This window comes from Sceloporus occidentalis, unplaced genomic scaffold (assembly GCF_023333645.1).
Source record: "Sceloporus occidentalis isolate IW3139 unplaced genomic scaffold, rSceOcc1.0.p SCAF_99, whole genome shotgun sequence".
NCBI lineage: Eukaryota > Metazoa > Chordata > Lepidosauria > Squamata > Phrynosomatidae > Sceloporus > Sceloporus occidentalis.
In genome coordinates, this window is record NW_028317079.1 from 911,218 (window position 1) to 933,328 (window position 22,111).

Consider the following 22,111-nt stretch of genomic DNA (forward strand, 5'->3'; position numbering starts at 1 on the left):
TTTTTTTCATTTGCACACCTTTCCTTGTAGTTTACAAACTTGTCTTTTGTTACCTGGATCAATAATTTGTTTGTCTTGAACATAAACTGCTAGAGACCTGTTTATGTCCCTTTGCTTTAGCAACAAGAGTGATGTTGCTATACTGTAAGCTCTTTTGAGCAGGGCCCTCCTTACTTTTTGTTCCTGTCCAAATTGTTAAGGGATGGTGCTTGTTATGTCCTATTACTGATTATATAGCACTTTTAAATATATGGTTATATAAATCAATAATAAGTATAATTTGACTAATGGTATATTTTCTCAAATAAAAAAATAAAATTACTTTTGAATAAGTTACACTAAAATGAACTCTCCACTTATAAGTAAAGTAAATGACTGAATGTTTCATGTCTAATTAGCAGAGATCTGTGTTATAGTCTACTTGTCATTCATTGTGGTAAAAGTGACAAACAAATCTAGCTTGCTTTAAAATGACACTGAATCCAACTTGTAAGTCTAGTTGTAGACCCCTAACTCCCATTAAAGTTGCCACCTTTGGGTAAGAAGAAACATAGACACTTCTGATTAGTCTGATTCTGTATGTGCATATGTATCGTGACAAAACCCTGTTAGCGCAGTCACTAAGTCTCTTTTCATGATCTTAAATGTTTTCATGTAGGGCAATACGGCTCAGGAACTTTGAGCCTGGATCCACTTCTCCTCGCATGCAGAGCTGCAGTAGTGAGCTGAGTACCCACCTCCCAGGAACAAAAGCTTACTACTACTACTGCCGTGTACCACCACCGGCTCCATTATCCAATAAGACTCAGGGTCCCCAGTTAATAGGCTCCCTAGGCAATAATAATATTGCAATAACAATCTACACAATGGAAATAAGCATTGTGCATTGTGACATATATACTTAACAAAATGGCAATGCCACTCTGGAAGCCTTTGTTTACTTATTGGTCAATGTTTACTATGTTGTTGCGGTGGGTGGCTGTATATCAACACTACAGAACTATGTCAATAGAAAGCTACTTGTAGTGGTTGTCAGTATAACATAACAGCTGTCTTTAATAAACTAACTCCTGACCAAAAGAAGAATGAAAGAAAGAAGAGGAAAGCAAGAATCATTAAATCATTAAAAAAAATATCTCACTGTTTTGTTTACAGTGGCATTACTTAATACAACTAGGTAATACTAGGAAATGCCTTGTATTGTGTTAATGTATCGGGTTTCCATAAGGTTTCTGTTGTAATTTAATAAAATATTATAAGGCACCTTTGGAGTGGTACACTGATCATTCATGGTACACCCTAGTAGCTAGTGACATTACTTAGAGGGTGTCACTTATTACTGTCCACCTGGAGACCATTTGGTGCTACTGTTTGATTAGCAACCCTCTACTGATAATGAAGGCTGACAGATAAGAAACAATTTCTTTATCTTCAGTATTGAGATTAAGTGTAAAGTTAATTCTTCCTGGTCTAGGTCAATAATCTACCTTGTGTAAGCTCTGAGACTGTGATCCTTGTCTGTGGCTGTAATATAAACTAAGTCATACCCATACACTTGTTAATAGATATGATATCCACTTATTGTCCTAATAAAAGCATAGACAACATTTTTCCCCCGATATATGCAAGTGAGCACTAGTCCAAAGTAAAAAAAATGTTTTTTGTTTTTTTTGTAAATGCATGTTGGAAATACATGTTATTGTTATTTCTTATTAGAAAATAAGATTTACCTTTAAGTCTTCCCCTGGCTTCATGAAACCAGGATTTATTATCCAAACTCGCACATGCTCAGTAGCACTGCAATTGAAGTTACTGAATCACATATATGCTAGCAAACCATCAGTGTTCAGATAGCATTAATTTGATTGGGTGCTGCTAGTCCTATTAATTTCACTGAGTATGTGCAAGAAGCTTTCAATATATGCAGCTGGGGACAGGGGGAGTAAAATGAAACAGAGGTCTCGTTTTCTAGCTGAATGACTGAGCTGATTTGCATGTAGTAAAAAAGGCAATGCAAAATCCACCCCAATATGCATTTAACATGAAAATAGGGCTCGAGTGGACCTTTACCTTTTTAATACGTATAAAGTATAATTATGAGGATTATGCATAAAACGTGGTTCAAATTTGAAACCAATGGTATTGTCTAATCCAGGGGTAGGCAATCTTCGGCACTCCTGATGTTGTAGACTACATCTCCCATAATGCTCTTACAGTCAAAATGCTGGCAAAGCATCAAGGGAAATGTAGTTCACAACATCTGGAGAGACGAAGGTTGCCTACCTCTGGTCTAATCAAAATAACTAATTAGCTGGTTGCTAGAATTGCACCAGAAACACTCAGAGAAAGTTGCTGTGACAGATCTGAAGGAACATCAACTATTGAGGACAGAAGCTTAAACCACAACTCTGTATCAGAGGTACCAATATTGGAGCCCATTGACCAACTAACATTGTAATAGATCTATGTTGGTTGTGATTTCGAATGAATGTTGATTTTACACAAGCAGATACATTGGAATTCATAATTGATAAGGATGCAGAGTGTTTGTCTAGTAGATTGGTCTAAGATGACATACACATAACTGTGTGTGAATTTCTGAAATCATCATGCTATACAAAAACAAGAATTGTTTTTTTAAAAAGTAAAACAGGGCAATATTATTTTTGTGACTTTATTATTATTAACTTTTGTTTCTCCACAGGTTTACAACAGGAGTGACAGCAGAGCAGCATTCTTATATTGACCATATTTAACTATCAACAATGATCAGGTTACATTGAATTTCCTCCATACACTCCATCCTGCAAATATTACAAATCACTTATAAACCTTCACAGAAGGTATGCCAATGACCCAAAACACATGGCCAAGGAAACAAAGAAGGCCCATTAAGCACATTAAGGTCCTGGAGTGGCCTAGCAAGACCTTAATCCCATAGAAAATCTGTGGAGTCAGCTGAAGGTTTGAGTTGCCAAACGTCAGCCTCGAAACCATAATGACTTGGAAAGGATCTGCAAAGAGGAGTGGGACAAAATCCCTCCTGAGATGTGTGCAAACCTGGTGGCCAACTACAAGAAACTTGCGACCTCTGTGATTGCCAACAATGCTTTTGCCACCAAGTACTAAGTCATTTAAAATGCAAATCAATTCATGAGGTGCCTACCAATAAGCACAAAGCCTAGACATAAAGTATAAAAACATCATAGGTAAGCAAACATAGGCAGTGACTCATACACCAAATTGTTCAGTTCATGCAAAAAAGTAAAGTTAATATTCCACGTCAGATGCATGTGGTTAAAGTTTATGAACCATACAAACCAGCGGTAATAAATGGTAATATAGATATTTCAATGTTGGTCAACATGACACGCCTGTGAAATCATTCAAATGGTGTATATCCTGTGAACACAAATAAAACTTCATCCCCACAATAAAATTTAGCTAGTCTCTATTAGTCACAATTATATCTCTCTTACAGTCTCATGCAGTAAAAGGATAAAGCTATGCATGTAATTCGAACTCTGCAACTCTTTTGTAGACCTATAAATATTACTTCCAAGCCGCAATATTTCATTCTGAAGTAGGGTATTTTTAAATGCCACCAAAGGGGTCTTTCTAGTGACAAATAGAACAAGACTTAGAAGCAGAATTCCACTAGTTATGATGGAATTTTATTGATGCTGCAAGATTTTGCTTGTTTTGCATTTTACACAGCATTATCTACCTTCGTAATGACCTTTAATTGGTGTTTACTCACTAAACCATGTGAGGTTGGGGAGTTGAAGCATTTCACTATGTGTAATGAAGGCTAGCCCACTGTGACTGTGCCACCAGGGCCGGCCCAAAGCAAAATGCCGCCTGGGGCGAATTTTAAAATGCCGCCCCCCCCTTTTTTACCCTTCCTCTCCCTCCGTCCCTGCCGCCCCCTCCATATTATCTACCCTTCCTCCCCCCCTTGTACTTACCTTTCAGCAGTCCTCTCTCTTTCGCTTTAGAAAGAAAGAAAAAAAAAAAAGGGCTTTGGGCGGCGAAGTGCCGCCCCTTCAAAAGTGCCGCCTGGAGCGGCTGCCCGTCTTGGCTCCATTGTCGGGCCGGCCCTGTGTGCCACTGTGCACAAAGTAAGGTCTATGAAGACACGGTTTGGTGTGGAGGAACTTGAGTGGCCTGCACAGATCCCTGACCTGAACCCCATTGAACACTTTTGTGATGATTTGCAATACTGTTCTTTGAAATGCTCTTTTGGCTGAATGGGCAAATTCCCACAGGCACACTCCAAAATCTTGTTTAAAACTTTTCAGAGGAGTGAAGGCTATTATAGCCACAAAAGGGATGTGGAGGACAACTTCATATTAATGCTCTTGGTTTTATAATGGGATGCTCAACAAGCTCATATATGTTTTATGGTCACGTGTCCATATACTTTTGGTCATATAGTTTATACCTGTCAGATTATCCGTTGAAGCACCAGGTACCCATAGCCTTGTGTCTAATGGATAATCCAGCACTGCCTTGCATGACACATTTGACATAATTGTCCCAGGTTAACGGAACCATCTGGTCACTCCACCTTTGTGTCGAGGCATGAATATCCTCAAGGTATAATAGTATATATTTTTATACTGATATGCAAAGTAAAATAACAATGTATCTTTGTATGTTATGCAGTCCTCTGGCAATTTTAATGAACCACAAAACCCTTTTATTCTTGTGACATAGATAACACACATGTCAATAGATTGCTTTCCTGTGTAATGAATTTAAATTGAAATGTTTTTTAGGAAGAATAAAGAATTCCTAATACAATCTTGAACCACATGAACCACTTGAAAATCCAGAAATGGAAAAATATTTTCTGGGGTTTTTTTTTAGGAAGAAGATCTGCGGACTGCATTGGAGCCTTACCTGTAAGGAGCACTGGAACTCTAATGCAATAATACTCAACATCTGAAACAAACAGGATCATACCTTACACACATAAATTTCTAGCAGTTGTGTAAACAAACATTAAAATAATCTTTATGTAAAAGGTGGAGATAGAGTTTTGTTATAGTTACTGTCCAAGTGATGGGCCAATGGAAATCATAATGCAGATCAAACATCAGCCTATTGAGTATGGATTTTGTCTAAAACAAGACGAATCATAGACTTTTGGCTAAATGGTTTTTTTATCCTTCCAGTAATGTTTCTTGACAAATAAATTTTTATGCCATTTTAGTAGTTTGCATTTACATTTTCAGCACTTTATTGCACTATACTTGCAAGTGTAATTATGCTTAATTAAAACATTAATGTTGCTTGATATATAATTAATCAGACAGAAGAAGAAAACATTTTTGGTTATTATTGTAATCTAGGATTTATTATGTACTAAACCTTTCTTGAACTTTATGATACTGGATTTAGGTAGAGAAAAATCTGTTTGAGGAAATTGTTTGGGTAAGAGATAGAGGTATTACATTTCCTGTACCAACTTTATGATTGTCCAAAAAAACAGTTGAGATTACAAATCCATGGTAGCTCCCAGCCTTGAAAACACCTGGTGAGACTAATAAATCATTATTAGACAACATCAAAACGTATGAAATTCAGTTACAATAAAGTTTATTGCAGGTGCATTTGAAGCTGAATTGGCCAGTTGATTTCCAGATTGGAATGGTGCTATATCTATGCAATGTCTAAGCCTTTTAATGTGCGGATGAAATGCATAATATCACGTTAATTACTTTTAACCAATAAGAAAACCTACTTCCATTAAATGAAAATGTTAGGAACGCAAAGTATCTGCAAATGATACTTGTATTTTTGTTAAAACTTGAATTTTCCAAATGTCATAAATATGTTTATGTCTCTGCATGAATACATAAATATATATATACGTATATATACAGTGGCAAGAAAAAGTAAATTAAGCCTTTTCTGCATTAAAATCCGATCTACATCTATGTCACAAAGTATAGACAAACACAATCAATGTTAACCTCATGTCTTTATTGAACACACCCATTAAACATTCATAGTGCTGATCTACAAAGTAAGTGAACCTTTGGATTTAATAACTGGTTGAATCTGCAGTTTAGACCTGCTTAAGCTCAGCCATGTTCCTAGGATGTCTGGTGTAAATGGCTCTCTTAAGATCATTCCAGAGCATCTCTAATGGATTAAGGTCTGAGCTCAGACTGGGCCACCCCAAAAGGCGTAGTAGATTTATTTTGATATTTAGGATCGTTGTACAATTGTGGTGCATTATACAACTTCTACGGAGCCTCATCTGGCCTACAACCATTCTGACATTATTTTCTATGATACCTTGAAAAACTTGGCAATTCATCATCCCCTCGATGATGGCAAGATGTCCAGCCACTGAAGCAGAAAAACAGCCTTAAATCATGATGCTCCCTCTACTGTATTTCACCTCTGGGATGGTGTTTTCATGTTGGTATGCGTGCCCTTTTTACACCATACGTAGTGTTGCATGTTCTTCTCGAACAATTCAGCCTTAGTTTCATCAATTCACAAAACATTTTCCTGGTAGTGTTGTGGAGTGTCAAGGTACTCTTTTTTACAAAACTTTTTTTTTGGAGAGCAGTGGCTGCCTCTGTGGTGTCCTACCATGGACTCCATAATTGTTCAATGTTTGCGTACGGTAGACTCATGAACAGAGAAGTTAACCAGTTCCAATGATTGCTTCAAGCCATTAGTGTTAGGGACCAGGAACCAGACGGACACAAAATGAAAAGTGCAAAAAAAATCTTTATTATAGTCACCAAGCAAACAAAGCCAAATCGTGATTCAGGAGCATATATCAAAAGACAAGCTGGGGTCAGGAACCAAGGTAGGTACTCAGACAAGCCGGGGTCCGGAATACAGAGATCAGCAATCTCAGGAACAAGCCAAGATACAGGAGTCAGGAGGAATGGCGGAGAAAACCAGGCGGTGCACAGATAACCAGGTACACAGGAGAATGCCCTTGCAGCCAGAAACATCACAGTAGGAAATGGGCCTAGCTGCTTAAATGGTCTGGAAGGGGATGGCTAATAAGAATAAGGTGAGTAATGATGGTAACAGAGGAGTAAAGGCGAGCCAGCCTGACAGGGAAGAGTAACTACAGCACTTAATTGTCTCCATTTATAAACAATTTGTCTAACCATAAACTCTTTTTTGATTACTTTATAACCCTTTCAGGATTTATGCAAATTAACGATCTCTGATTGTAGGTCTTCTGAGATTTCTTTTTTTGTGAGGCATTTTTTACATCAGCAGATGCTTCTTGAAAATAGCAAACTAAAAAAGTTTTGTTATGTCAAAGGAGCTCTAAAACACACCTCCAGTCTTGTTTCATTGATTAGACTCCTGGCTCCAATTAGCTTTTGTTGAAGTGATTAGCCTAGCAGTTTGCATACTTTTGCCAACCAACACTGTGAATTATTGAATGATGTATTCAATTTAGACAAGAACAATACAATAATGTGTGTGTTCTTAATTAAAACATAGAAACATAGAATGTATCGGCAGATAAGAACCATTCAGCCCATTTTGTTTCTGATCTTAAAATCCATGTAATTTTAAAAGTTCAACAATTGTATCCTTTAACATAGTTTCCATTAATTTCCCCAGTACTCATGTAACACTTACCTATATACCTGGCCTATAGTTGCCTGACTCCTCCCTTCTACCTTTATTGAAACATTTGCTAATTTCCAATCTTCTGGGACTACTCCCAACAATGATTGATTAAATAAATCTTTTTACGGTTTAGTCCTTTATCCTCTTTCACATACCTTCCTTCTTTTGTTTTTAATTTAATTCTCATTTTACTTTTCTTTTCTCATTTATGTATCTAAAAAATAAGAAACTCTTTTATCTCCCCTTTTTTTACTGACTGGGCTATTTTCTCTTCTGCGTATGCTTTGGAAGCTCTTATAACTTACTTTGCAGCTTTCTACCTATTCTTATAGATCTATCTTTCTTACTCTGGGTTTCTTATTATAATTACTGAATGCTGACTTTTTGCTATTCTGACTGCTTCTGCAGAGTACCACAGTGTAAATTTGTTTTGCTCTTACCAACAAGCCTCATATAATTTTCAGTTGCCTTCGATAATTCAACTTTTAAATAACCTTTTTCTCCTGAGCTCCATTTAAACATCTCAAGTCTGATGACTCCTTTACACATATTCTTATTTTAGAAATGTCGGTTTTCCGAAAATCTATACGTTTTACAAAAGATACATATATATTTGGGGAAAATATTACACTTACATGAATTTTAACCCTTTCCTCTAGGTAACTGTGCCCTGGGCTGTTCTGATTAAGGTTTTAAATAGATTCAGCTGCAATTCTGCATTTAGCCACCAGGCATAACAAGGCATTTATGTGATAGCTGGTTCCATTCTGATTTTCATTTTGATGAATGTGTTCTGGATAGGAAAAGGTAGAATACATTGAAAGATCCACTCACAATCCTCTCACATTTCTTGGGTCAATTCTGCACAGTTTTTTTGATTTTCTGATGTCTGCCCATAGTCAGTGCTATTTGATACAAACCTGAGTGAATAATGACAAGGATTTCCTAAATATAAGCATATACATGCTTATATTTACAGATAATAGATAGAAAACCAGAAAGAAAGCAAGAAAAAAAAGCAAGAACGAATGAAAGTAAGAAAGAAAATTGATAGAAGGTTTATAGAATTACATATTATAACTTCATTTGGATCTTAACATTGAACTATGAGAAGAATATAAAAGGTGTCTTTTTTGTCTTTTAGATATTTCTGGAACAAAGTAGTTTTTGCTACTATGAAAGGACTATTTGTCCTGTTCCTTCTGTGCACTTATGTTACTATGGCAAAAAAGGACATCTGAAGAGACACTGTTATGGAGCCCGTGTCCTTTTCATTTCTCTTCAATAGTAGATCGCTGAACACAACCAGCGTTCTTACTTTACTGCCAAATAAAGGTTTGTAATCTGAACTTTATACAGACGTTTCACATTCACATACCCAGAGACAAAATAATTTACATGCATCTCTATTTTTTGTGTGGAAATCACTACATATATTGTTTAGTAGAAACATATATATATATATTTATATATATATATAAACACACAGGTGTAGGTCCTTGACAGAATTTTTTTCTGTACTGCTATTGACCTTTTCTTTATGATCGAGTAGCAGCTGCATAAATAAATATTCCATTTTGTGGACTCATAAAAATGGAGCAACTCTGCATCCTGTCTATCGGTTTGGTGACTGTCTCATGAACATGTATACCTTGGTGATACCACATCATTTGGCCTAAGAAGACAAACAAACCTTCAAAGGACAAATATCAGAAATGAAAGTTTTACGTACGCAGTATTGTCTATTTCTTCTGGCACTGTTTATGTGTCAATCTTCAAGAAGTACGTTAAAGGAATCTGCAGGTGTACATGGATAGATTAGCAATAGGATAAAAGGGATAGTTGCCCTTGGACCTTGTAGAGTTAAAGGCAATCATTGTATAAACAGCAGGAAGCCAGCACCAGCTCATATATATTAACAAAGATCTGATCGATCCAGACTGCCTCTAAAGGTTATTATAAATATTTAATTTATGGTAATTTCATGTTTTATTATTACTAACTAAAGGTATAGACACTACCAGCCAGTTCCAGCGCTGGTTCACACAAGAGATCCAGAGAGTCTAACAAGCCCTCCATATCCATGTGCAGAACACCCTCCCATTGAATCCAATATGAGCACTAATTAAGGCATGTACGTTACTTTTTGTACAGGTTGAAGAATGCATATTAAAGGGGCTGCTTGGAATACTGACATATGTTCAGTAGGATCCCTTTAGCAGATGATCAACCTGAAGCATCTACATTTGGCAAGAACTTCAAACAGGCATTTAGTTATAGGAAGCTCGCCTACAGAGTTAAGTTCATGTCAGCTGGAAAAACATCTAGAGGGCTTCATCTCTAAAGCAATGGCAAAAAGAATCATTCTAAATAAAGTATAGATCTAAATATTTTATACAAATACATTAAAATGATGTTACCTGAGGGCCAATATGTGTCACACTTGTATGTCTGTCCACCCTCCTCTGAAGGGCCACCATAGACCAATGAGGTACCTAAATTTTAATTTGAATATTTCTAATTTGAAAATAGTACCAATTAGGATAGCATACATAAAAACTATTGGCACTCTGAATGACACCAAAATTATGCAATACAGTTGCTCAAAGAACTACAAAAGTCCTAACAGGTGTATAAAAACAGGTAAATATTAGCATTGCAGAAATGCGTGTATAACATTTCACAAAAATTCCAGGCACACATTACAGTCATTAAATATTTATACTACTGAATAAAGATAAAAACTATAGAATAGCTTTTGGAACAGCTGCTGGATGTGTGCAGTAAAATGGACACAGCATTGTATATGAACCCAATAAATACAAATATATATGTACTAGCAGACTAGCAAGCCAGTGGGGCAGCGAAAGTCAAGTGAGACTCATGCCGCACTAGAAGACCAAAATACTAAAGAAGATAAGTCTTTTTAACTTGCTTGGTCACAGCTCACCAAGTATATTTATACAATATATATACAGTACATATAAATATATACATATATGCCATTGGGCATGCGTGAGATCAGTACTTACTTGAGCGGCAAGTAAACACAAAGTGCCAAAAAATAAACCAGTGATGTGATAGCAAGCACTACGGTAATACATAATTACATGGGCCATTAGTACCCGCCTCATTTGCCCCACTTTTAGACAATGAGAACCTAAGCCTTAAGTCACTCCTTCCCCAATGGCAAATACTATTCTGCCTGGTTAACTAGTATTTACCATTTATTGTGTCTTGTGTGTGTTATTGATTTATGATTTAATGTCCAGCGACAGTCATCAATCTTTATAAAGTGAAATGTAAAATAAAAAAATACAGAATTTCCAGTGCATATGGTACAGGTAAGAGACACCACAACAGCTGTGCCAGATACATGCAAACTTTATTTGTGTGAATTAGCTGGTTATAGACCAGCCTCTCTAGACTTGCTGCCCTATGTCTAGGCCTTGCACACAACACATGGCTGCTACCTATAAACCTCTTCACTATATAATCAACCCCATTGAGTAGTTACTTCCTTCTGTAAATTTATGAAATTCACATACTACATGGTAGTCAGGAATATTGAAAAATATAAATATTTTCGGTGAAAAAGGCTGTTGTGGCAACCCTACTGGAAAGAACCAAACATGTTTATAGTGTATCAGACATACATTATTTCTTCTTTACTTCTTTCTTTCCACAAACTGTTAAATTTTTAAAACACATAAAAAGTGTATCGGGTGGAACGGAAAAGTTACAGGAGAAATTTAATATTTCCTTGTTTTGGGATGTTACCGATCTTAAGAGCTAATTCTGAGCCAAGAAATATTTATTGAGGCAATGCTTGTAACAGATGCCAACGCTTACCTCCAAGCTCCCTCTTAACCTACCCAATCAAGGTTAATTTGCTAAGTGTGTGTTTATCTTGCTCTTTTATTCTGATACCTCCCAATGAGCAGGAACTGAACAGGATTCCTGCATGTGTCATATGAAAATATTGACAGTAGATAGCAAGGCAGGTACAAGATACTGACTACACGGCGAAGACTATCTTGTGTTTGTTATACAGGGAGTGTCATGTCCACCATTTGGATTGAAACATTGTTCAGCATTGTTGCAAGCAACCTTTAAGAATATAGCCTACTCTCAACATGTTGTTGCAAACATACAAGTAACTGACAAGTTAATGTTCTCTGCTATTGATAAGATACATGACAGACTGAAAGAAAACACTGTACAATGAGTAAGTCTATGCAACAACATTAGGTATGCAAAGATGGCTGAAAAGCTATCAAGGTTTTGTAGCACATATCAGACAAAAAGTATAATTGTTTGTGAAGCTCAATAAACATATTACATATGCATGTAATTAATATATTATGGCAGTACATTAGAGGGCGCTTGCATGTTTTAGTGGGGCTCAACTTAATGGAAGAGTTGAAAAGAGAGTCTACAAGAGAGTTTGGTTTCAACCAATGGACTGCCCCTGCATAATTCAATGAGTGATGAGAATTAGAAAATTCTCACAGAGTTAACTGGACTTTACAAAGGGTCATCCAAGTTCTTTCTTAAAAAAAAGTTTACTTAGGTTGGCCCTTCATAATATATAGTGGAGTGAGGAAGCTAAAACCATAACTTCACATTTAGTGAATAAACCCAAATGTGCAAGCAGTGTTGACAATGTATTGTGATACAATTATATTCTGATCATAATATGGCCCTATGACTCATGTCCAGTCAAGTTTAGCCTAGGGCAAATGATCCAATTGTGGTTGAACTTTAAATTCCAAGATTCTTGGTCAGCCTCTGGCTATTCAATGGCTTAGTAAGAATCCATCTACATCTGGAGAACTTCATATTTCCTACCTCTGTCTTAAACAAAAGCAATGGAACATCAACTGATCTTACAACACATGTACCCTATAAACATCCCAAGCATGTGCACTATTAACAGTATATACCCCTCCTTACACATATTATAAAGTTACAATTCTCTCTGATCTAATCAAGAATATGATCTTACCTCAATAAACCATAAAGGTTATAGTTGAAGGACATCTGTGTCTTTTCCTGAAATGTAGCTGGAGATTCATTTGTGCTTCTTTAGATGTGGAAGGCTTTAGTTTCCATAGAGATATATATATATATATATAGCTTTTGTCTCCCTTATCCCACTAACAGACTCACTCTCACTTACACTTACAAACCTCAGCACACAGTGTATGAAGACCTTAAACTAAAGTAAGAGACCATAAGAGAAATAATATCAAACAAAAGTGGACTCTAAAGGTGAAATAAAGTGTCCCAGTAAAATAAGTGAAAAAAATAATGAAACAATCATTATTGTTATGTCTTGTTCTGACTGTCTATGGGTGAATAGAAAAGTAACAGAACTGTAGTAAGGCCATGGAGTATTGGAGCTACAGAGGGCAGCCAATGGCTTCCTAATGCACGATGTGTATGTAAATAGATATGTTTGTATATAATTATTCTGAAGGGGACCCCTAGTAAAGTCTACTTCTGCTGCAAAGCATACACATAGCTACCTAATTGTACTCTGACAAAATCTAGAATAGACTAGAATAATCTAGAATAGAAAAGTTTTATATCGTTGCTACCTGGTACCAGTGCAGTTGAGCAATATTTACCCAAATGCGTCTACTGCATGCTGTCACATGCATGATGTAACACCAAACCAGACTCAATGTACCATATCTGGGGGGACTGTATTAAGGTCAAGCCTTTCTGGTCTAATGTTTTCGAAGTAAGTAATAGTTTCCTTCCTATAGAAGTGTTACCCCACCCAAAAATAGCCCTTCTAGCACCAAAAACGTTAATTGCCAGATCAGGGAAATTGACAAGGGTGCCAACTAGAATCCAATTAATATCCTTAATTGAGGAAAAGGAACAGTATGAAAAAAGGGATCACAGAAAGGATAATCATCATGAAAAAAAATGTATACATATGAATGGTCTAAAATAAAACACCATGACTGAGCAGGGTTTTAATTGATAAAAATGTTAAAGCTGATAATGGAATGGTGCCGCCCCCCGCATTACACTAATAGAATTTTGTATTCCTAATTTTAAAATAGGGAAGGGAGTGGAGGTGAGGACCTGAGAAAAGCATAGAATGCAGCTACAGGCTCCAACAAAGTAAAATACGTGATGATTAATAAGTTAATAAGTAAAGGTTATTATTTGGAGTTGTAGGAAAGGTAGAAGGAGGACAGAATTGGAGCTGGCAGGTATGTATTATAGGAGCTATACATAGAGTGGGCAGATGAGCTTGCCATGTAAACGTGTCCTCTGACACTTCTTGTCTTGTTTAAGTCTACAAAGGCACTTTCTGCCACCTGATCCCACTTCAGAGGGCAGCTCTCCACTGTTAGACTCTGTTATAGTGTCTTCTCTTTTCATACACTGCCTGAAAGCTGGAGGTGAAAGAAACAATTCATTTGGGATGATGAGAGCTTCACTTATTACAGGCACAATACCTACTGACTCCCTACGGGTATCAGACCTGAATGGGGTATACATATCTCACTGGAGTCAAAAGGAAGGACTTACAGTAAAAATGGTGTTTCACCTTCATTCAGTCACCCGCTAAGTTTGCTGGTTTTAGATTGCAAATTTTCAAACAACCATTCTGACCTGACACCAAATTCCAACTATTTTTTCTTCTACTTAGTACCTGGACATTTAACCCACTGCCTGCCAAAATGCTTTTAGTTCCACTAAAACCTCATTATGCTATGCCAAGGGCTACAATTTATCCCTCAACTGCATGGCACACAAAGGGTCATTTTAAAAAAACAGCAATTATGTGCTTAAGTGTTGAGTAATCATAAAAAAAACAATAAAATGTTAATGTTGGTGGCTTTAATAATAATGTGACACAGAGTTAAAATATGTAAATCTAATATATATACAGTATATTGACACAAAGAGTTAAGTGCATAAGGCATGTGTTTCTGTACATAGCTGTAAAGGCAAGCCAAGACATTGTATTTTTTTTTTTATTAAGTTTATGTATGTGTGTCTGTCTGTCTGTAGGGTAGGGGGTCTGTGGGAGGGAGCGTGGTGGTTAACTGTCTTTCCTCTTGATAAATAAAGAGTTAGAAGGTAGGGGGTTGGTGATTATTATTATTTGTGTTGGGACATTGCATGTTAGTGGAGGGGAGAGAGGTGGTGTTAGATTTGGGACTTGGTTCCCCTAGGAATACCTTGAATAGGGAGTGCGCTCACCAGCTGACAGGGAGCACTTTAACCCAGACATCCAACACTGGGGGCCAGAAACAGATCCCTGCCAGCCCTCTTTGTCATCGTCATCTAATTAAGAAACACTCACATTACCACAAGTCCACCACACTTCTCTATTTCTGATCACCAATGCCTCTCCACATCATAATATAATGAGAAGTAATAATCTCACACAAAAAAATAAAAACAAATACAGAACGTCTCCAGAAGCTATTTTATATACTACTATTAACCCTTTACACATAGGTGTGCAAAAAGCTCTGGGACTCAACATGGTTATAAATCCACACAATCAAGAGATTAAAAATGATAATTAATCGAGAGTTATTGCAAAATATTGCCAAAATTTAACCCCGCTAATAACCCTTTAAATGACAAATGGGTGTGCAAAAGTTTTACTTACGCCCCTGAGACTCAATATGGTTTAAAAAATTCATACAAACAAGATATATCCAAAACAGTAATTGAAAGGAGCAGTTGCTTCAATCTACTAATGATGAAATATATTATATTGATTATTATGTTAATTTTACATATATTAGTCCAAAAATGGTTTTAAGTGCCAGATTGCTAATCTTGGACCTTTAACAAATGCATATCCTTCTGTGAGCCTTAAAAAAACCCTAACGTTATTTCAAATTCACTGATGCATTTCATTACCTCCTACATTAGACATGGTTGTCTTCTACACATAGTTGGTTCCTTTGCTAGGTATCTTGGTAACTTGGAGCTGACTTTAGAAAGTAGAGGCTAATTGCTAATAATGGAGAGAAAAGAGTCAGTCAGCATGGTAGGAGTGGGCTAGCATATGGGAAATGAGAACTGTGTAATACTCAATATTCATCTAGATTCAAAATATTAATGAGATATCTGCAACCTGCAGCTACATGTTACAGCTTGCTAATGGAGTGCAAGAATGCTTCCTGCCAAGTGTGGGATAGGCAGATGTGCCCCAAAAGCCAAGATCTGTAATAGTTTGTTTAGCTGTATAATGGATTTCCAGGGCTGACGTGTGTAATGAATTGGTCTGTATGTGAGAGCACCAAGTTTTAGCTAGAAAGCATTTTAATCCTCACAGACATGTCAGTTGGACTAAATTCAAGCAGGGGTTTTAGCTCATGTCAGATCGTTAAGTAGAAGGGTATTAGAACACAAGAGTCAGCTCCATGTGGTATCTCGATATCTTCTTTGATGGGTTATTTAATATGATATCAATCCACCTGGAACCCAAGGAGGTCTCATATTCAGCAATTAAGTCGGTTTGGATTTCAGAACAACAGAGAGAAACGTGCCCATCATGTAGGGAGTATGTGTGGTATTTGTTTTTTAAAATTTTTATATAGTTTTATGAAAAAAAATAGTGAGTACAATTAGTTTTAGAAGGAGGGGTTGGGCATATTCGGATAGAGGAGGTGGGAATAGCATGAAAAATGTTAGGAGGTTGAGAGCAGAAAAAGAGTCGTGTAGATTGGAAAGGGAGGAAAGAAAGAAAGAAAGAAAGAAAGAAAGAAAGAAAGAAAGAAAGAAAGATGCACACAGCCCTTTGAACTTTTCACCCACCAGGTCCACGCACACGGCGTTAGTTAGCATTGCCAGGGCTCTGTAGAGAGTTTGCTTTTACCTGATTCATTTAGCAACAAGATCCCTGATATGTATCTGAAATCCTGCAACCCTCACGGTGCAAGAGGTTATCACAGGGACAGGTGCATTTTTCCCCTGGACCTGGTTATCATCACCTAATGAATTTCTACAGAATCTAATCACCCACGGAAAACACTGCGTGGGGACTTCTTATTTTACTATCACCAAAAGACAAGACAAAGTTACCTTGTTGATAGATCGCTCCCTTAAGTCTGCTGCGCGTGCTTTCTGTCCTTTTACTGTTTTGCCAAAAGAGACAAAGTTTGGGTAGAGACGATACTCTTGTGAAGAGCCCAATGCAATTTCTTTGGGATTCGCTAATAATAATAATAATAATAATAATAATAATTCATATTATTATTACTATTATTATTATTATTACAAATGTATTCGTTGCTTAAAAAGAATAGAATGCTTGGGAAACCGAACTGTTCAAATTTATTGTAATAACAGCAAGATTTTTTACGTTCAATTACATTAAATATAATTCAATAAATGAATTATTCACTGATATTTTATGCCAGCATGATTTTCATTCAAGTTGGGATATACCGGCAATAGGTCACAGTTGCTTACGGTAATATAGACCAGTTTAAAGGCATTATTGATCTAAAATCTTTTTGTAGTCAATATTGTTTTTCAACTCAAAACAATATATAATACATCTAAAACTATATTATTTTTTTATTTACTTTGTTACTAAATTTTCCCCCAAAATACAATGAACTGAACCGTCCCTATTTTGATGAGAGGGAACAGTACATGAAAAATGTCTCGCGTGAAAGACAATAAAGGTGTAAAAATATCACTGTGCCACTAAATAAACGAAATCACATTCTCAAAGACCTTTTTTTAATTATTATTTTTGGTTACTGCGCTTATAAAATTTAGTACAACAAGATAAATATACGATGACATATATTGAATTATGAGCTAAAACATAATTGCAGTTTTTTGTTCGCAGTGGTACAACGAAATTAAGTTTAAATTGCCGGCTTTTAGTGTATAACATATTTTCATTCAGATTATATGAATGACAACTTTACTCATCATAATTTATTTACAAATTAACTGCAACTCATTGAGAGCAAAATTACATTAAAAAAATAAAAAATAATATATATATATATATATATATATATATATATATATATATACATATATATAATTTATACATAACCAACTGGAATATTTATAATTCTGGAATATAAATAAAGCAATAGATACCTTGAAACCTAACGAATAGTCGTTTTGGACATAATATTGTTGGACATAACATAATAATGTTTTAGCATAGTTTTTAGGACAATTATATATATATAAAAAAATAATGAGCTACTGGTTCAGAAGTTAGAGAAACTAGTTGTAAATTAATTCATATTATTTAAAAACTTTAAATTAAGTTTAAAGAGTTAAATAAAATTGGATGATTTTGTTCAGTAATTTTGTTCCCTTTAACATGACTAAATAGATAGGTTAATGATAATTATCTTTTTTTTAGATATAATTATATATTTCGTAAATATTTTAAAAATATTGAAACGCTTGTGTTTCCAAGAGCATATTCGCAAATTAAATGTCCAATTGCACATATTTAGTAAAAGAAAAGAAAAGAAAAAAAGAAACAGACCAACAAATATAGAATTCTGCTTTAATTTATTTTATTATGTTCCAGAAATGGTAAACAAACAATGGCAGTGAACTGTACTAAAATCAAATAAAATCGTATTTTTTCATAGAAAAAGTAAAAAAAGCAACAACAAAAAAAGACAGGCAAAACATATAGCAAACACAATAAATAATGTTCTAATACCACAAGCAAAAGAAAAAAATGACCAGAAATTTGACACAACAAAATGCATTCCCCATTCCCTCCATGTAGTGACAAAATGTATCCTTTAAGTACCAGAGAGGACAAGCAAAAGTCCTCCATGGGTTTCTGTAAGTGGCTTAAATGACAAATATTGGTGCTGGTTGGCAGTTCCTTAGTAATTTCTCAATCTGTTAAATTCATTGTGGTTTATTTGCCATCAGTGGCTTTAAAGTGCAGTTTTGCAGAACGCAAATTAGGGGCTTATTTAGTATAAAAAACTAGCATTTCTCCATTATATACACAGGAAGGCAGTTAAACATTATTTACAAACATCATTTTTCTCAGTTTTAAGACAGTTTTCATCTTGGAAGACGTTAGGATTTGGTGGAAGACATTGACATACAGAAAATATGTACTTGGACTAATTAGGGTACAGATCACTATGAAAGACATCATCTAACTTGGCAGAGTTCTGGGTTATACATAAAAAAGACATATCTCCTTAACCTACTAGGCTATAAAAGGTTAACCCCTTTACCCCCAGGTGAGCTGCAGATGGGAGTCTGGGTCTGAGTGGCAGGAGTTAATGGCAATCTAGGAAGTTGTAGGGCAACCCACAGTCATTGGTTGTAACTGGGTTTTTTTTGGTGGCTTCTGCTCTTGACACTGTCTAGAAGTGAATTGTGTTGAATAGAATGATGCTTTCAAGGAGCTCTCTTGACACTTTTCTTCTCAAGTCTATAAGAGTTCGAAGAGTTGGAAGAACTTGTCAGAGAGAACCTGACACCGAGTTGCTAATGGTGACAGAAGAATGTCTTGATGACAGGTGAGAGTCACACAGGTGTCCCCCTGTGGGTTTCTGAGTTCATGTCCACTGGGTCTCTCCGCACACGGGAATCTAACTGGCCTCATCGGAGTCGCTGTAATGTGAGTGGGGGGAGAACTCGCCATCACTCCTGTGCGATCTGGGAGAGGTTTTGCTGTCTTCTGCAGATTCCATCGCTCCCTGGGAAGACGTAGACGATGTAGGAGACAGCGCTTTCTGAGTGACCCCTTCTTGGAAGGAATAGTTGAGCGGGTCCAGCTGTAGGGAAAACTCTCCGTTGAACCTCCTAGTCTCACCTGCGGGGTGCAAGGGGTAGGACGGGCACGGCTGGGGATGCTCGGGGGGCGCCTGCAGCAGATCGGACAGGGCGTTGATGTAGATCTGGGCCATCTGAAGGGTCTCGTACTTGGACAGTTTCTTGTCGTTGTTGAAGGAGGGGATGACATTTCGGAGCTGGTCAAAGGCGTGGTTGAGCCCGTGCATTCTCCTCCTCTCCCTGGCGTTGGCCGCCAGCCTCCTTTGCTTCTGCACCCCGTTGGTGCCCTTGCTAGAGGGGGCACGTTGCCTGCACAGCCTCTCTTCGTCCTCGTCTTCCTCCTCGTCGTCGTCCTCCTCCCGCAGCTCCTTCATCTTGCACAGGTCCCTGACTTTGTGCGCCCTGCTCTGTACGTGCAGCAGGTAGTCCGTGTGGCTCTGCAGGGAGGAGGCGGACAGCCAGGCTCTGGGGTCTGTGCCATCCAGCAGGTAGTCTCTGCCCAGCAGTCCCGGATCTGTAGGCAACTCCTTCAAGTCGCACCAGTCTCCGACGGCACCGTGTAGCAGCCGAGACATGGCCAGAGAGTGATGCGGGTGCGCAGCGCGTTTAGGAGACGGGTTGCAGAACAGCGTGCGGGAGCGGGGCTCTGCAGGTAAGTGCGGCACAGTGACACCCGGGGCTCTGCTCTCAGGACAAACACACTCGGGTCGCGTGCACACAGCTCCTCTCCGGTTGCTGGAGGCGAGACGCCCCTTTAAAAGCGGCACGCGCCGCTCTGCCCCCCCCTTACCCCCCACCCCCTGTCCCGCGTGCCGCCCTCCCGCCTCCCTCCTCCCAGTCTCAGACTCAGGCCCCGCGCCGGTCGCGTGTCACAACGTCCAATGAGAGTGAGCGGGTGTCGCGTGCTGGCAGCCAATGGCAACACAGAGAGAGCATGTTTATGTGTGCGTGTGTGTGTGTTTGTGTGTGTGTGTGTCCAAACATCCACCTACTTACACATATACCTAAGTTCAGGAACTTCTACAAAGCGCTTACTAATGTATATCTCTTCTATCTATCTATCTATCTATCTATCTATCTATCTATCTATCTATCATCTATCACGTATCTGTCTGTCTATCTGCTATCAGTATAGTATTAGTCTTTAATAGATGTGCAGGTTTGTCTGTAGATCAGTGTTATATGTAGCCTGTTTATTACTGCATGTCCTGAACGTGTATGAGGAGATAACAATTGCTCCTGTGGGGCTGCCACATTTCTTTTACTGTCTATTAGATAGATAGATAGATAGATAGATAGATAGATAGATAGATAGATAGAATGAAGAAGAGATATACATTAGAAGTGCTTTGTATAAGCTCCTGCACTTAGGTAGATAAAGAGATTAACAGGTGATTAGATAAACAGGTGTATAGGTAGATACATAGATATATAAACACATAGACAGACAGACAGACAGACAGGTAATGAAGTGTGGATATATAATAATATAGATAGAGTGTGAATGTATAATGTGCAGGAGTAATAGATACATTATCCTGCTTGCGTCCATGTGTAGTGTCTGTTACACACCTTTATCTTTATGTCATTTTCATATATAAACTATACCCACACCTGATAGAGAGATAGATGAGTAGATGGCTAGATAAGCAGGTATATATATATCTGGATAGATAGATGTAGAAGTATAGAGAGATAGTATGATATAGAAATACTGATGGAAAGTTAGGCATAGGGAGATATATATAGATGGACAGATATATGGATAGATATATGGATAGATAGATAGATAGATACACACTCCTCTCTAGGTGTTCCATAGACACACATATCCTTTTACTTTATTTTTCACTAGATTACAATTGTTGCAGAAACGCTTGATGAGTTCTGCTTGTATCCCATGCAGGGCTCTGACATGCTGAGTGAGTCCTCCTATGCCCAGGACCAGTCCTCCTGCCATTGTCTTCTGCAGTTGGGACAGTCAGGGTCACGTCCTATTCACAAAGAGCCAATGAGCAGCGAGGCCCCGCTTAGCACCAGCTCATCCTCACTGCAGTCAGCTGGCCAGGCTCCAGCAGTGAGTGTCCTGTGCCTGTCTTCTGTGCAGGCAGGGGGCTGGAGTCATGTGCCTCTTTTCTGGCTTACTGGCTATTCCCAGCCTCTTTAAAGAGGCTCATTATCCATTCTCACATTGCAAAACAAATAGCCCAGATTAGTAAAAAAGTACCACATCAGGGAAGATATTTCATCATAAGAATAACAAGTCTACAAGTTTCTAGAGCTCCTGGTGCAAGTCTCCTAACTGTGAACATGACTGCTGTTGTAATTATTTTAGCCAGCAATTTGCAATTAATGAAGGAGTGTTTTTATCTGTTAGGGTTAATTCAAGTAGAGGGTTAATATCTAGGGTACATTTTAAATTATTTCATTTCAAGAAGTCTTAAGCCCTGAAAATAATTCCATCAATATTTCATTACTGGCTTTCATAACATTGTCTCTCTTGAGTACTCTGTGCACACAATGCTCTAACCTAAGAATTTTCAGTGCTGAAACTGTTTACTAGTAATACGATTTAACCCCTTAAAATAAATTATCTAGCCATTTTTCAAAAAATGCGGTAGGGTAAATATGTAGGTTTGGGAAATTAAATTTACAGCAAGATGAATAATTAAAATTACCCAATAAGTAGAATTTTTCCTCC

At 37.4% G+C, this 22,111-nt stretch overlaps 1 protein-coding gene across 1 annotated transcript; it reads right to left on the bottom strand.

Annotated features, from left to right (window-relative positions):
• Nucleotides 1-19,226: 19,226 nt before the first annotated feature.
• On the bottom strand, nucleotides 19,227-19,985 carry ATOH1 (atonal bHLH transcription factor 1). Its single transcript, XM_089497147.1, has one exon. The coding sequence runs from the start codon at nucleotides 19,983-19,985 to the stop codon at nucleotides 19,227-19,229; it is 759 nt and encodes a 252-aa protein (XP_089353273.1).
• Nucleotides 19,986-22,111: the final 2,126 nt, after the last annotated feature.